We start from the raw sequence: 15890 nt of genomic DNA on the forward strand, positions 1-15890 counted from the left end.
AAGTCTAAGCCATCCTGAATTAGGATAGCTTCCATCTTTAATTGCCACATTCCGAAGTTTGCACTTCGGTCAAATTTCTCAACATAAGTCTTTATTAGAGTTATTTTGGCTATTGAAACTAACCCAGGTAAATCCGGCTTTGATTGCAATTTGTTAGGATCGAGAACTCGGGTAGTGCGTAATTTAGCCAAACAACAGTATAATGACAATAACAAAGACAATGAAAGTTGATAACAACAGTAATTAAAGTAGATAAAGAAAATACCGATTTAACGTGGTTCGGTCAATGTGACCTACGTCCACAAGAGGAGAGGAATAATTTCACTATAACAATAAGAGTATAAAAGAGAGTACAAAATTAGAGTAAATACTCTAATTAATCCCAAATACCCTAAGAGAATAACCTCACAAGATCACTCCAAAGAAAGGGTTCACACAAGTGCTTCCCAACACTAACTCTCATACAAAACACTCTTAATAAAGGAGGAAATGAAGAAACAAAAAATGAAGACTCAAGTTTTGCTGGTGTGTCTAAAATGAACTAATGGTCTTCCCTTTTATAGGCAAAAAAGTCTTGGCCTCTTAGGTGTAAAAGAAGAGATATAACTTGTGCAAATGATGTCCACCATACAATGTAATATTTTTGGGTCCTAAAGAATATTGCCAACAAAGTCTACACTTTGCAAAGATATTTATGTTTATGTGAGATGGACTCCATTAGCCAAAATATTGGTCATATTACATTCACCAACACCGACTCGATTTTATGTTTAGTCAAGTCATTGTCTTCCACTCCCATGGTGAATGCTATTATGTGATCTTTTGGATCTGAAGTACCATCGTATTTGGAAATATCAACGCATCTTAAATTTTTTCAAAATTGGTATAGGCGTTGTATTAGGTTTCCAAGGCTGCTGAGAATACTTGTCCATATTTATGCCTTTGACTTGGAGCAGAACACTTGGAATTTGTTATATTCGTTTGTTTTGTTCCTTGATCTATTTCTGCAAGGTTAGAACTAAATTCTAAAAAATTGAATTAGGGGGAATACCTGAACCTCCTGCTCCGAAACTATTTGAGAACCCCCTAATTTTGGAGTTTTCAGGTCTCGAGTTGGGATTTTTAACGACTATATTAGCTTTTGGTTGTGGAGTTGGAGTTGCAGTTGTCTCAACTTGATCTATCTGTTTATTGGCAGTGTTAACTTGACCTACCCGCTAGTTAGTAGGGTTAACTACAGACATAATGTATCTTCCAATTAAACTCCACAAATAAAAATAAAAGTTATTTGGTTGGAACAAAAGCGAAATCAACAATTTTGAGAAAATGAACGATTATTAGGGCCACATGGTGGGCGCTAAACTATTTAATCCAAAATTAATCTAATGGGTTAAATCACTCTATTAATTTATATTTTCGGACACCAACAATCGATTTGATACACTTTCTCATATATAAATGGTAAGAAATAATGAAAACAACGATAAGGAAATCAAATGTAAAGTATAAGGAGAGAGAATTCTTACTGATCAAGACGACTTCTCTTTCGTCACTTGTTTTGCTTGACTTGCCAGAAATATAATGTTATGATTAAAGAGTAATAGAATGAGTTTTTAAATGGGATACAACATGGAAAAGGAAAAAAAAAAGAAATTCAAATAGTAAAAACTATCTGTAATTGCTTCCCTAATATCTCGTCTGCCCGTTATGCCCATTAATTGCGTTTTTCACACATTAGCTAAGAATCTATAATTGATCGAGGAGTTACACCAAATTCCATTTTATTTGGGATTGACTTATTCTCCTCTTTTCCGTACTTATATGTCTCCGAGATATTCTCCGTACCAAGTCATAAATGATTATGATACAAATGATACTAGTACTGACGATTACTGTACAAATAATACTGGTGTTGAGTAACTCTCACTCAATTAATCTCGGACTCAACTTTTATGTGACCTTCTAATATTCTTAACACGTGCGAGATTCAGTTAGTCCATGTAATGAGTTTATTTTTTACCAATATATAACTAGTCTTTTATAGCCAATTAGGGATATTCTGTGAACTAGAGGTTCTTTAAAGATCACCCTTATCCTTAAGCCAACCTTGAATTAAGAGCTAGAGAAATATTAAAAAGGTGAACTTAAAAGTAGAATGTTGATGACTGAATATACTCTAGCTAGGTCTAAAAAAAAGAGAGAGAGAGCATAGATTTGCATCATGACTTCCCCTCAATATCATGTAATGAACCTGAAGTCAGTCATAAAGAAGAAAATTGCAATAATGTATACACCTCGGAAAAAATAAAGACAAGGAAAGGCTAAAGAACTCAAAAACTAATAACAATAGTTGCTAAGTGTTCGATTGCCAAATCCCTCTTGAAGAACAAGAACCTGTCATCCTCACAACTTTCTTCTGTTTCTTACTATTCTTCCTAGCACTGCCTGCTACTTTCATGATTTCCACCTTAACTATATGGTGATCGGACGTGCCTTTCGACGAAACAACAGAGTATGATCCAGGTACAAATGCATAAGGCAGACCTTGTGAACCCAAGATATAATCAACTCGAGTTCCATACTTGCATGTTCCTTGCACATCTGTACCAAAATGACATACAACATGATTGAGAAAAAATTGTAAGCAACTCATATAAGTAAGATAAGTGAAAGATTTGATAGAAACTTTAAGATAGAGATTCATACTTTGGCCTTTAGCAATGATAACAACTGGCTCACATTCCCCTGCAAACTCTTTTGCATCACTGTACTCTTTCCCTTTCAAGAATTTCATGACCTCAACTCTTGGAGTTGGCTTCCCTATCTCCTCATAATACTGTTATGGAGAAATTGTGTGATCAACTAGTAATCCAAGAAAGAATGGTATAAGATTTGGGATTCTCTTTGTTTACCTTCACAATATCAGTCCATCTCTCTAATGAGTAATCTGAGGCATCCAGAGAATTCAAACCTCCTGCTAAAATGTGAGGATTGTCATTTGATTGAATTATCGCGTTAATTTGCTTCATTCTCCAATTCTCGTCTAAATGATCAAGTTGAGTGCAACAGAAGTTCAACTCTCCTATCCGTGGTACATCAATCGTAGCCTTAAGCACATTCCTGCATCATTCAATACATCAGCTACGTAAAGAACCAAAAGGAAAAAAAAAAGACCCTTCATTCCGGGACTACGTTTATACTTTTAAAGAACAAAATAAAAGTATTCTAGTTTATGATAGTTTAAGCTTTTAGATAAGGTAGTACGTACAATTCCTTAAACATAGATATTGTCAATGAAAGTTTTAACAGTAGTGAAAGTTCCAAGAGAGGCACCTGAAATCTTTATCATCAAAGATTTTCTGTATTCTCCATCTCTTAATAGGCCATTTGGATAAAATAGCATTACCAAATTCAGGAGCCCAGCTTTCAGCAAACACATAGTGCATACCAAGAGCATGAGCCAAACCAGATAAAGGTCTCATATCTTTCTCTTCCTCAGCCTTCACATCTTGTAAAGCCAATATATCAGCATCCACTTCTTTCAATACATCAAGAATGGACCTTGTTCCACTCAAGTAGTCGCCTCCATAATCATTATTCATCCATTTAGCCATCGCGGGGAAGCATATCGGAGACCTCACAGGGGCTAGGCTGTTGTTGTTTAAACTCAAAATCTTGGTGGAATCATCTTCCAACATGCCAAATACCCTGTTCTGAGCTAATGAAATCTCATTCTCAGGAAGGTTTATTGAAACTTTTGGCTTTGGCTTTGCACCATTTATTAATGTGGGATGAAGGGGGGAATGTTTCAATATGCTCTTGGGACGACTATTAATCTCAGATTTTACCTGGTTTTGAAATTTGAAACCATCATCATCATCATCATGAGCAAATATGACTGATTTTTCAGCCTTAGGCACAGCTGGTGCAAGGGAAAATAATGCAGCATTGAAAGTGGCTAGTCGAATAGGCCTAGTTTGGGCAGTTGGATGAGTTGTTAATGATTTGATGCTTGGTTTTTCTTTGAGATGGCCATGATGTCCTCTTGAATTCAGCTTCCCAAACCTCTTGATCACCACCTTAGACCTCGGACGCCGCCACATCAGCCACCGTATCCTCGAGCAAAGCCGGTGAATTCTCCGACTGAAGACATGCAACATGCAGGAAAACTGTTTTCTGCATGAAAGCTGCACTGGAACCTCTCTTGACTGCATGAGTTTGAGGTTAGTCAATTCTCTTGAACTAAGCCTTAATTGAAGGTATGAAAGAGATACTAGGGTTAAACTCTCATAAGTAACATTTATTTTTGGCTAATTATCATATGTGCATTTTGTGTATCACATTTATAGTACTTCCCGTGTTAGTGATTTATAAAGTTTTGATTCCCATTGAAAAGGATATTGTGTCTTTTGCTGGTGAAACTAAAGTCTGAGCAGGGCAAGTTCAACGTTAGATAAAGAGACAAAAGCACATTCCAACTGCTCCAAGAAATGGAGGTGGGGTTAGAAATGTTTGACCATAGTGGCTTAATGGTTGAGCTTCTTGTCTGTGACAACAAAACAATACCTAACTCATACCTGTGAACAAGGACTTTCTTTCTCTTGAAAATTTAAACAACTGTAAAGAAAGAGAAATCATCGAAGTTTTTCTAGTCTTGATTGATATATTATAATGGATGATCTTCATCTACCTAAGCTTTTCCCATATTAGTCAATGGAAAGAGGTCTAAAACAAAGAAAAATTCTAACAATGGAGCAGTTTATTAGTCTTTTAATATAAAGTTTAATATGCTTGCTTTAATAGAAGCTACACATAAAAGGTGTAGAGTTAAGTTGCCACGACACACGCAACAGCTAGTCAGGTATTTAGTAGATAAAGGTGGAATATCCTATGATATTTATATCCTTTTTGAAATGATTTCAACCATGTCATTTTCATTCTTTACAGGACAGGATGATCCATTCTCTTCTGGCAGATGCAAATGCAACTCATGACCATAGTCTCACAACTCAGTTTTGGCGTATAAAGACCATTTATACAAGGCATTTAAGTGCTTTAATGCCATCAAAATTTCTAATTCTACCGATCTACTAGAATAAAGTCAAATAGAGATGGGGGTGAGCCAATCAAGGCACAATTCCCAGGAATTACCTAACAATTTGACATTGGAGTGGAACACTGATGCAAAAGGAGATACTATATACATTATGTATATTTGCAATCATTTGCTGAATAGAGCTACAATTGCAATCATTTGGCTAGTCTGAACTCTGAACTTAATATTATAATTGTTCCATGGCCATCTTAAGACCGAGCTTTCTAGTGTACAAAGAACATGGTTGATCCACGATCAGAAAATGGCACCTAGCCCCTCTGATCTAGTTCTGTGTAGTATTAGCTTTTCAATACATCAAACAGGAGATTGAAACATGCTAAACCTGCAATCTCTTTACAAAAACTTGTAGATAAAAAATTCATGTGAAAATGCTATATTCTATGATGGCCAATCAGTGACACTACTTAGGGTTCAAAATTCCTATTTTCCGTAGTTTACTCCACTAATAACCAAAATCCCCCTTTGACAGTTGACTTGCTTCAATTGTGTCTAAAATAAATCAGCCTGGCCTTGTGGATGAAGCTGAAGGATGCGTAACTTGTTTTTTTTCCGGCACTAATCATCAAACAAGGTATCTAAAAGATTTGAAGGTGATTCCTCCTTTCCAGTATCTTCAAAGAACCCATTTGATTCCCTCTTCAGTCTTCGCTCCTCGGCAATAGATTCAGATGTTTCCATGCAGTAATTTTTCTTCGCCTGTTTCGAAGGTCTTTCAGCCACAATAAATTTGTTTCCCTCACGTGTTCTCTCAGAGAATCCAGCCCAAACTGAAAAAATTTAGTTCTAAATTTCAGTCCACAACATAGCTAAAATTACATGATCATATAAAGTAATAACTATGTAGAAAGGTTGGGGAAAAATATCACATATACAAGTGCTATAGAGAAAAAGGGTAGCCCGGTGCACGAAGCATCCCGCATTCACGCAGGGTCGAGGGAAGGGCCGCGCCCCAAGGGGTGTGATGTAGGCAAGTGACTGATTTAACGGCTCAAACCGTGACCAATAGGTCACACTGAGACAACTTTACCGTTGCTCCAAGACTTCCCTTTGCAAGTGCTCTAGAGAATCTAGACAAAATAAACTAAAGAACATATAAAATCAGAGCCATTAAAATGGTTTTAAACTATAGCTCTCAGCAGCAGCACTCAGTGACTTCAATTTCTATACAGCTATCACATGATGCAGTCATCTCTTGAGCCATTGGATCGCTGATATTCCACTGATCTACTGGCAGAAGACGGACGCCACACCATACGGGATATTCATAGTTGGTTGACACTAGATTGAGGGTTAATTATAGCTAATTTCCGGTGTTTTTTGTATCTCAGTATCTGTGATGCCTTACAAGAAGATTTTGTTTCTGATTTCTAGACATTGTAGTGTAAAAGACGGCTTTAGTCCATCAGTTGCCACAGCTGCACAATGATGAAGCATATGAAAGCTGCAGTTTCCGTAAAAGTATTATAGATTCAATAGAAGAGATTAAAGCAAAAAACTACGCATTTTTTCATCGAAGAAGCTAAGAGTATTTTGGAAAAGTTATCCTCTCAAATTACTTATTTATTTATTCAAGAAATCAAGCAGATAGTCTCTCAGTAATCCAGCAAGCTAGCTTTCCCATATTTTCATCGCATTTTACAGCAAGAACGATTTTCCTACCTAGAGTATAAGCAATACAGTTAGCAGCCTCTTCCTTGATTTTGCCGTGAATCCTCAACATTCGACGCAAAAGCAGTTTGTAGGCAACACTGTCGTGCCGGTTAACCAACTAATCAACGTGAAACTTTCTTGCTCTTCTGCTGATCAGGAATTGCACAGATGACCAAGTATACCACACTCTACAAGTGTGTAACTTTTTAAAATCAACTAATCAAGCTTAGTCAGAAATCACTCCGGAGCCGATTCATTAGTCCGAAAAATAATCAAAGCAGGATATTATTGGATCGATATGGGCAAAGATGCAAAGGAGTTTGTTCGAAAATGTTACAAATGTCAAAGGTTTGCACCAATAATCCATCAGCCCGGAGAGCAACTTCACTCAGTCCTATCCCCATGGCCATTCATGAAATGGGGAATGGATATCGTCGGCCCTCTGCCATCGGCCCCAGGTAAAGCTAAGTTCATTTTATTTATGACTGACTATTTCTCTAAATGGGTTGAAGCACAGGCGTTCGTGAAAGTAAGAGAGAAAGAGGTTAGACTTTATCTGGGATCATATCGTATGTCGATTCGGGATACCCACCGAAATAGTCTGTGACAATGGGAAACAGTTTGTCGGAAGCAACGTGACGAAATTCTTCGAAGACCAAAAAATAAAAAGGATATTATCAACACCGTATCACCCCAATGGGAACGGGCAGGCCGAATCAACGAACAAAACTATCATTCAAAACCTAAAGAAGAGGCTGAACGACGCTAAAGGAAAATGGAGAGAAATCCTACCCGAAGTCCTTTGGGCATATCGAACAATATCAAAATCTAGTATGGGGGCAACTCCGTTCTCCTTAGTATATGGCTCCGAAGCCTTGATACCAGTCGAAGTCAGGGAACCCAGTACCAAGTTTCGATATACAACAGAAGAGTCAAATAACGAGGCTATGAACACTAGCCTCGAATTCTCGGATGAAAAACGAGAAGTTGCTCTCGTCCAATTGGCCGCCCAAAAGCAACGAATCGAAAGATACTATAATCGAAGAACCAAGTTTCGCCATTTTAAACCTGGGGACTTAGTGCTAAGGAAAGTCACCCTCAGTACCTGAAATCCAAACGAAGGAAAACTAGGACCAAACTGGGAAGGACCGTATCGGGTTCCTGAAAACGTCGGAAAGGGATCATACAAGCTCGGTATTATAAACGGCAAACAACTATCAAGCAATTGGAATGTGTCACACCTAAAACGATACTATTGTTAAGGTACGACCCTCTCATATTCATTTACATTTCCTAACTAACCCCTGCAGGAGTCCCGATCAGGAGCTAGGATGGATCCTTCAATACGAAGCCCTAGGTCTGAAAGCACGCGTTGCACTCTTTTTCCCTTAGACCGGTTTTATCCCAAATGGGTTTTTCGGCAAGGTTTTTAATGAGGCAACCAATGATCGTGTTGTACTTGGAAACAATTCGACAGTATCCGAGGCCTCTTTACAATCGACCTCGAATACTGGGGGGCATTAGCCCTCAAATATATCAAGTTCTGATGCAAGAAAGTTATTTCGTAACAACAGGGTTCCAATAGGAAAAGTTGTAAGAGCCAAATGGTCAAAACAAACCATGCTCATATAGTTGGCCCGAGCCCTGATGCAAAACATGAACACATGTGTAATGACTTGCAAAGAAAGTTCTCTTTACCGATACCTTATATCCAAGAAAAATTCCTCTATTTCGAGATTTATTATGCAAACAGGAGTAAGATAAATCTCCGAGTTCGAGTAAGCACTCACTCGACCATTACGCCTACGGGCTACATTACTTCGAGTTCGAAACATTCACTCGACTAATAAGCCTACGGGCTATTCTTATTTTGAGTTCGAGCAAGCACTCACTCGACCATTATTCCTACGGGCTACATTACTTCGAGTTCGAATCATTCACTCGACGACTAAGCCTACGGGCTATTTTTATTTCGAGTTCGAGCAAGCACTCACTCGACCATTACGCCCACGGGCTACATTACTTCGAGTTCGAAACATTCACTCGACTAATAAGCCTACGGGCTATTCTTATTCCGAGTTCGAGCGAGCACTCACTCGACCATTACGCCCACGGGCTACATTACTTCGAGTTCGAAACATTCACTCGAATAATAAGCCTACGGGCTATTCTCATTTCGAGTTCGAGCAATCACTCACTCGACCATTACGCTTACGGGCTACATCACTTCGAGTTCGAAACATTCACTCGACTAATAAGCCTACAGGCTATCCTTATTTCGAGTTCGAGCAAGCACTCACTCGACCATTACGCCTACGGGCTACATTACTTCGAGTTCGAAACATTCACTCGACTAATAAGCCTACAGGCTATTCTTACTTCGAGTTCGAATCATTCACTCGACTATTAAACCTAAGGGCTACATCATACTGCAAGTTCGAACAATCACTCACTCGACTACTAAGCCTATGATCTACCTTATTCCAAGCTTGAGTAAACGCCCACTCGGTTATAAAGGCTACGAGGTCCAAATTCGATCAAATTGCCTAAATCCTTATGAAAACATTCATAAGGCATGAATAAAATCTTCATAAGGCAGGAAACAAAACAGAAGCAAGTCGGTAAAACAAAAAGATATTTTATATACAAGATTGTTTACATGATTGATTACAACATAGAAACTAAGGGCTAAGTTTCTTGGCTATCTCCATGAGCGGTCTCTTCTCCATTGGGCTCCCCCCGTTCTCGGACCCACTCTTACTCTCATCATCATCATCATTATCATCATCATCGTCATCATCAACGGAAACCAAGGCTTCAGCATCAACTTCGAGTTCTTTGGCCTTTTTTATCTCTTCAGCGAGGTTGAAACCTCGAGCATGGATCTCCTCGAGGGTCTCCCTCCGAGATCGGCACTTAGCAAGTTCAGCGACCCAATGTGCTCGAGTATCGGCGGTCTCGATTGCCTTTCTTGCTTGGACCTGGGCAGCTTCAGTATCGGCCCGATAGACGGCCACGAGTGCATCCGCATCGGCCTTTGCCTTTTCAGCGTCAGATTCGGCCTTGGCAAGTTCGGAGGCCAACCGAGCCTCGAGCTCCTTTATTCTTCTTGCTTGAACCGAGCCTTTCTCCTTCATACTTTGAAGTTGGTTTTCGGCCGCTGATAATTGAGTTCGAGCAGCTTCTTTCTCTGCAGCAAAGCGGTCCATACCTTCTTTCCACTTCAAGGACTCCGCTTTTATCACATCGACCTCCTCACGGAGTTTCCCGATCATCTCAATTTTCTGCTGCAACTGTGAGACCGAAAAATTAGCCATCGTTCCGGTATCGAGCCCATAGGCTTTTAAAAGTATCATTAACTGCTCGGACAGATCGGTTTGATCTTGGTGAGCCTTGGCCAACTCAACTCGGAGGTCTTTTATTTCCTCTGCCCTTTGCCCTAAGAGGAGCTTAAGGAGTTCCTCTCTTCAGTAACCCGTTGAAGATCGGCCTAATATAGACGTAGCTCGGCTCGGAACCGAGAACATGCTTCTCGATGAACTGTCGCGGCCTACAAAGAAAGAAGAAACGGAGTTAGAAAAGAAAAGCAAACATTAAAGTAATACCAACAAAATAATTTAAGGCTTACCTGATTCAAAGCCGGTTGCACCCCGTGAAAAAGGTCTGATGCATCATTAGTACCGGCAACGTCCTCGACACCGGTAAACAGGTCATGAAAAGGATCCTCTCCATCATGAGGCCTATCTAGTTCGAGGGCCCCCAAAGCTTGGGCTTCCCGAATCGCCCCTGCGGAAAAAGCAGGGAAGGTGGACGAGTCTTCGATTGCTACTGTCCCAAGTGAATCACTTGGAGCATTCTCTTCGGTTCGAAGAGATTCGAGGAGAGCCCCTTCAGACATATCCTCTATCTGTTGGCTTCGATAGGAAGCATCTTCGATCTCCAACAACTCGGGGACTCTGCCCGAATCCTTCTCCGATATATCCTCAGTTCGAGGCGGAGCCTTATGAACCACCATCGATCCAGTTGCATGTGCAACGTCGGTGGTCTTTTTCGTTCGGGCCGCCAGCGCGGACCCATCATTTTCTTCTTCGTCGTCGTATTCATCCCTTAGACGCATAACTGATTCTAAGGTCAAAGGAATGGTATTCTTGTTCGGCTTACGAGCCGTCCTCTTCTTCGATTTTGGATCTTCGGGAACGGAGGCTCTTTTCCTCTTATTATCTTTCACCGGCTTTGGGACAGAGGCCGAAGCCTCTTCCTTTATGGACGAGAGCCTCAAAACCGCATCTTTGCCCACACCTACATATGGAAAATTTTATTAAAGTATATGGAAAGCATCTCGTTCGTACTACCGAAAGGTACGAGAAAGGGGTTTACCGTGATTTTTTGCCTCCCATCGGCCCTTTGACAAATCACGCCATGAGCGCTCGGAGTATGTGGAGGTCGAAGCCAAAGCTCGTACCCAGTTCTTGAGATCGGGAACTGCTCCGGGCATCCAGGGAAGCGTTGCATCACAGAAAGAGGAGTATCGGTGAGAAGAGAAATGAAAGGGCGAAATAGAAGGAAGTAACAGCAGAATCACACTTACGTTTCATATTCCACTTCTCGGGAAAAGGCATTTTTTCGGTCGGAATCAGGTCCGAAGTCCTTACTCAGAACGAACCTACCCATCCAGCCTCGATCTCTGTCCTCGTCAATGCTCGAGAACAGAGCCTTGGTAGCCCGACGCTGAAGTTTTATTAACCCTCCTCCAAAAAGGCGAGGACGGTACAATCGAATGAGATGGTCGAAGGTGAACGGCATCCCCTCGATTTTGTTCACAAAGTATCGAATCAAAATAACGATCCGCCAAAAAAAAGGATGGACCTGACCTAGGGTTATTTGGTATTGACGGCAGAAGTCAATAATAACAAAATCGAGGGGACCTAACGTGGGGTAAGTATACACACTTAAAAACCCTTTCACGTAAGTGGTGATATCTTCGTCACAAGAAGGGATTATTATTTCTTTACCCTCCCAATTGCAATCTTTTTTCAGCTGTTTGAGGTGCCTCTCGGTTATCGAACACATGTATATCGATACTAGCTCACATCGGCCGGGAACCGACGAGCCTTTATCGACCTTAAAATCAGAGGTAAGAACACACGCCCCAGGAACGCACTCCTCAGGCCGTGTCTCTACCGGTGTTTCGTCGGCGGCAGACGGTGAAGATGTAGCTTTCTCTTTCTGAGGAATGGTTTGTGATGTTTTCGCCATTTTCGAATTTAAAGGTCAAGAATATAAGAAAGTGACAAAGATTTGGTAATTTTGAAGAAGGGCTTTTGCAAAGAGGAATCACAAATTTGCGAATAAACTCAGAGGGTACGAAAAAGAACTTGGGAAATTTGGAAGATTGAAGATGTAAAAGTGGTAAATGGTAAAAGGGATGACTATTTATAGATTAAAGCAATGGCGGTTCAATGTCAGCGGTGGCCGACCACGGTCTGACATACATTAAATGCCTTGAAAAACTAAATTGACGGGACATCTATCACGTGCGTCATGATCGAGCCCAATGTGAACGTCAGCTTATAATCCAATCGAGCCGTGGAGGAATCATATCGTTTCTCACCACATCCTTCCCGAGAAACGAGGGGACTATCTGTATACGGTCGAAATAGATTTCGACCTTCGTACTTGATCAAGGTCGAAATATAATGGATCGAAGAAAGACTTCGTAATATCGAGATGGGTCCCGAAGATGGTACACACAAGCTTCGGATTTCAGGTATAGGTCAAACACCGAGTTCGAAGTCATCATCGAGCTCGGGTCGGGATCGAACTATGATGAGATGATTTCGAGCTTAAAAGACAGATGCCAACCGGACCGAGTCCGAATCATCACCTGATCCTGAGTCTGTATCGAGCTCTAGAAGCACTACCGACCGGCACCGAGGCCGATCGAGCTCGAGCCCACAGACAAGAGCCGTTGCAAACACACTAAGGGAGAGAATCTCGACGGGAATAAGGCAAAAGCTGATTTATCATGGAGTCTCCACTGTGTATTTTTAATTATATCTAAAGTAGGATCCTCCACTATAAAGAGGATGGCTATATCTCTGTACAGGGCAGTTTTTTGCTTACATTGTAATTCAAGCACCATATTCTCCTATATTCAAGAATTATTCTTTTAAGCTTCATTAATTGATCCATTGTGCTGAGTCCTAAAAATCTTCTTCTTTTCTACCTTGTTTATTTCGCATTCTTTACAATCCATATTTGATATTTCTATTTATCCCTACGGTTTGTATCAAGTTATATCATATATCCTTAGAACTACGTACAAATTCAACTCTGACCGTTTTTCGGGTAAACACTATCTACTTGATTTATCTCTCCTGATCTTAAATTGAGTTCACATTATCTGCTTCGATAAATTAAACTGTTTATTTAATTTATCTTTCATGCATTAATATCTTCTATATATTTGTATAACGCTCGCCCCACCGTGGGTGGCGATGATGCATATTGAGTATTCCAATAGTCATGCATCATTTGTTTAAATTGTGTAAGGTTGAGCGGTCAGGCACAGGACGGTCAGCGGACGAACTAGGATTCCTGCAGCTTCATACTTTTGCTAAGCCCGCCTTTGACTTCGTAAGATCACTCTATTCAGTTACTTCTTTTTATACAATGCGGGCTACACCCGTAATTTTATCTATTTATTCATAGGATCCTAGGTCTCCATAGCTGAATTGTGTAATATTTTGGTTTATAGGTATCATGTCTTGACTTATGATACGGCGCACTCTAATATGGCTTTATTTGTTTAACGTTGTTGCTAATTAATAAATTGGATCACTTTGGTGCGAATTGGGTATGTAATACATAATTATAGTTCGCTCGGTGCAAGTTGATAAGCACTAGGTGTTGGCCATGTCGCAATCCATTTTGGAGCGTGACACTAATCCCCTATTCATTATCAAATATAACCCTAGTTCACATTATCAATCAAAGATAGACTCTAACTTCTCATTATTGATTAGAAGGCTAATAAGTGAAAACGGCAATGCAGCAACACTTCGACAATATGAATTTGGTATGAACGGCAAAAGGTGAGAGTAATACCTGTCGCATGAAGAAAAGGCAATATGAAACAACAATGTGTGGAGCATGAGATTAAATGACAAGGAATAGTTTTGCGGTAAGGACTCTCCACCGCTAGCCATAAAGGGGTTTGAGTCACCAGGAGAGCAAACTGAGAAATGGCCAATTGGCCACTGTGTGGGCTCCTAGATAGAGGGGTGACGGGGTGGGGGTTTACCATACACTTAATATTTAAAAAAAGGAATGAGAACCAAAAACCTTACATTTCTTTTCTTATTCGTAAGCAGTGCTAACAAAAGGTAAAGCACGAAATAATGACATAAGCCGCATAGAAAAATCTGGTCCTTCTTACTTCTAGAATGAGATACAAGATGATTTTTTCTGTTTAAAATTCTTATATTACATCAGGGGAGGGCGGAGGGAATTCTACGCTAACGATGGGGTTTGAACCTTCCACCTCAACTGTGGAAGGCAGGGAGCTTACCAAATGAGTTAAGCCCTCAACCCCAAAGAAAACCGTAGCAAGCATGAGTATATGGGAACAGTCACCTAAAACAGAATAGGAAAAATAAGATAAAAAGGAAAACCGATGATTATCTATAGAAGTTACCTCCAAATTGATGCAGAACAATGGAAGCAGCGACTGTCACATTCAATGAAGCAGTACCACACCCATATTGTGGAATATATACAAAGAAATCACATATCTCACACTCTTTTGCAGAAAGTCCAGTACCCTACAATACCAATTTATGCAAACAAATATCAATAGGCGAATTGCTTTCCAACCCTAATGTTTATTTCCAAAACAGATGACCACCGAAAGCCATCAAGAAATCAGTAACACATTTCCCACCCATAAGAAAGAACAAGTAATTGCTAACACCTCTAAGCAACACTTTCAGTAATTGCTTAGAGTTCTTATAATACTATATTTTGGTTGGGGAAAGAGCATCATTTGCTTACAATGTGAATCCCATTTAACATCAATCGACCACACATCAATCTTGAACTAGTAGGGATGGGCTATGTGAATCTTTTTACCCATTCTGCTCTATTCAGGCTCATTCTATTCTAATACTATATATTTGTCCTATAAGGCAATTAGGACTAAAACTATAGGTTCAATAAATCTAACACTTGTCCCTATGCTGAAATAAAAGTCTCAAACTGGACCAGAAACACTCGTCACAAACACTTGACTATACATAACTGTAACAACAACAGATAAGTCCTAATTCCCGATTACTTGTTATATGTATCTTACATGGATCATTTGTTTTTTTGTTTTTTTGCATTACAAAATTGTCACCAACATTTCAACAATTTTAAAATAATGCCGAAAAAGATACTATAGATTCACAACCTCATTTCCCAGCAGAAAAGCAGTACTTCTTTTAAAAGGATGCTCATTTACTGCCACCGCATTTTCTGTAATTTCAACTCCACATATATCACAATCTCTTTCCTGTTCAGTACAATTAAAAAATGAACAAAATAACATCTGTTTTTAGCTTTCGAATAACATAAAATACTTCAAATGCACATAAAATAAGTTTATATTTCCTATTTGTGGAATTTTTTGAATACCTTGAGGAAAGTTTTAGCATCGGTGAGGGAGTGGAAGTGGTGGAACCGGACGTGAGAGGTAGAGCCGTGGCTACCGAAGGCGTTGAAATCTCGACGGCCGACTAGTATCATCTCGGAGACGCCGAACGCAGTGGCGCTACGAGCTAGGGTTCCGACATTGTGTCTCTTTGCTATGTTGTGTACCACCACATAGCTCTCTATTTTCTTCTCATTTTCCATCTCTTAGCTGTATTCTCGCCGGGAAACACGCTAACTGACCGGGCTGCTGCCCGTCGCCGCCGTTGTTCGGTTGAGTGAGAAGTCTCGGACGGCGGGTTTGACCGGGAAGGTAATTGGGCCGATGTAGGATCCTGGCCCAATATATGTATGGACTCCTATGGACTTTATTTTGTTAATCACAATAAGCATCCCTAAGGTTTCAAGTAGTAACGTTTTACCCTTACATTCT

The 15890-nt window shown here is 40.0% G+C and overlaps 3 protein-coding genes across 4 annotated transcripts; all 3 read right to left on the minus strand.

Annotated features, from left to right (window-relative positions):
* Positions 1-2181: 2181 nt before the first annotated feature.
* Positions 2182-4645, minus strand: LOC107780723 (uncharacterized). Its single transcript, XM_016601297.2, has 4 exons — positions 3334-4645; positions 2913-3120; positions 2707-2836; positions 2182-2601 (listed from the first exon to the last, which is right to left on the minus strand). The coding sequence occupies exons 1-4, from the start codon at positions 4212-4214 to the stop codon at positions 2354-2356; spliced, it is 1467 nt and encodes a 488-aa protein (XP_016456783.1). The 5' UTR covers positions 4215-4645; the 3' UTR covers positions 2182-2353.
* A 616-nt stretch (positions 4646-5261) lies between these two features.
* On the minus strand, positions 5262-15844 carry LOC107780719 (uncharacterized). Its single transcript, XM_016601293.2, has 4 exons — positions 15443-15844; positions 15219-15320; positions 14463-14589; positions 5262-5883 (listed from the first exon to the last, which is right to left on the minus strand). Exons 1-4 carry the CDS (start codon positions 15659-15661, stop codon positions 5672-5674), a joined length of 660 nt encoding a protein of 219 aa, XP_016456779.1. The 5' UTR covers positions 15662-15844; the 3' UTR covers positions 5262-5671.
* LOC142168714 (uncharacterized) lies at positions 5890-14456 on the minus strand. 2 transcript variants are annotated; one of them, XM_075229495.1, is made up of 2 exons: positions 10395-14456; positions 5890-10316 (listed from the first exon to the last, which is right to left on the minus strand). In XM_075229495.1, the coding sequence occupies exon 2, from the start codon at positions 10120-10122 to the stop codon at positions 9448-9450; it is 675 nt and encodes a 224-aa protein (XP_075085596.1). In that variant the 5' UTR covers positions 10123-10316; positions 10395-14456; the 3' UTR covers positions 5890-9447. Both variants share the same exon structure in this region, with proteins under 2 accessions (XP_075085596.1, XP_075085597.1).
* Positions 15845-15890: the final 46 nt, after the last annotated feature.

This window comes from Nicotiana tabacum, chromosome 14 (assembly GCF_000715075.1).
Source record: "Nicotiana tabacum cultivar K326 chromosome 14, ASM71507v2, whole genome shotgun sequence".
Taxonomy (NCBI): Eukaryota; Viridiplantae; Streptophyta; class Magnoliopsida; order Solanales; family Solanaceae; genus Nicotiana; species Nicotiana tabacum.

What these genes read in the sequence shown, in the direction of transcription:
- LOC142168714 (XM_075229495.1), bottom strand. Translation starts at nt 10,122, where the DNA reads ATGATACTTTTAAAAGCCTATGGGCTCGATACCGGAACGATGGCTAAT.
- LOC107780719 (XM_016601293.2), bottom strand. Translation starts at nt 15,661, where the DNA reads ATGGAAAATGAGAAGAAAATAGAGAGCTATGTGGTGGTACACAACATA. An exon ending in CTTTTCTGCTGGGAAATGAG is followed by an intron (nt 14,590 to 15,218) that starts GTTGTGAATCTA and finishes TTGGTATTGTAG; the next exon opens with GGTACTGGACTTTCTGCAAA. An exon ending in TGTTCTGCATCAATTTGGAG is followed by an intron (nt 5,884 to 14,462) that starts GTAACTTCTATA and finishes AAATTTTTTCAG; the next exon opens with TTTGGGCTGGATTCTCTGAG.
- LOC107780723 (XM_016601297.2), bottom strand. Translation starts at nt 4,214, where the DNA reads ATGCAGTCAAGAGAGGTTCCAGTGCAGCTTTCATGCAGAAAACAGTTT. An exon ending in GATGGACTGATATTGTGAAG is followed by an intron (nt 2,837 to 2,912) that starts GTAAACAAAGAG and finishes TCTCCATAACAG; the next exon opens with TATTATGAGGAGATAGGGAA. An exon ending in TATCATTGCTAAAGGCCAAA is followed by an intron (nt 2,602 to 2,706) that starts GTATGAATCTCT and finishes ATTTTGGTACAG; the next exon opens with ATGTGCAAGGAACATGCAAG.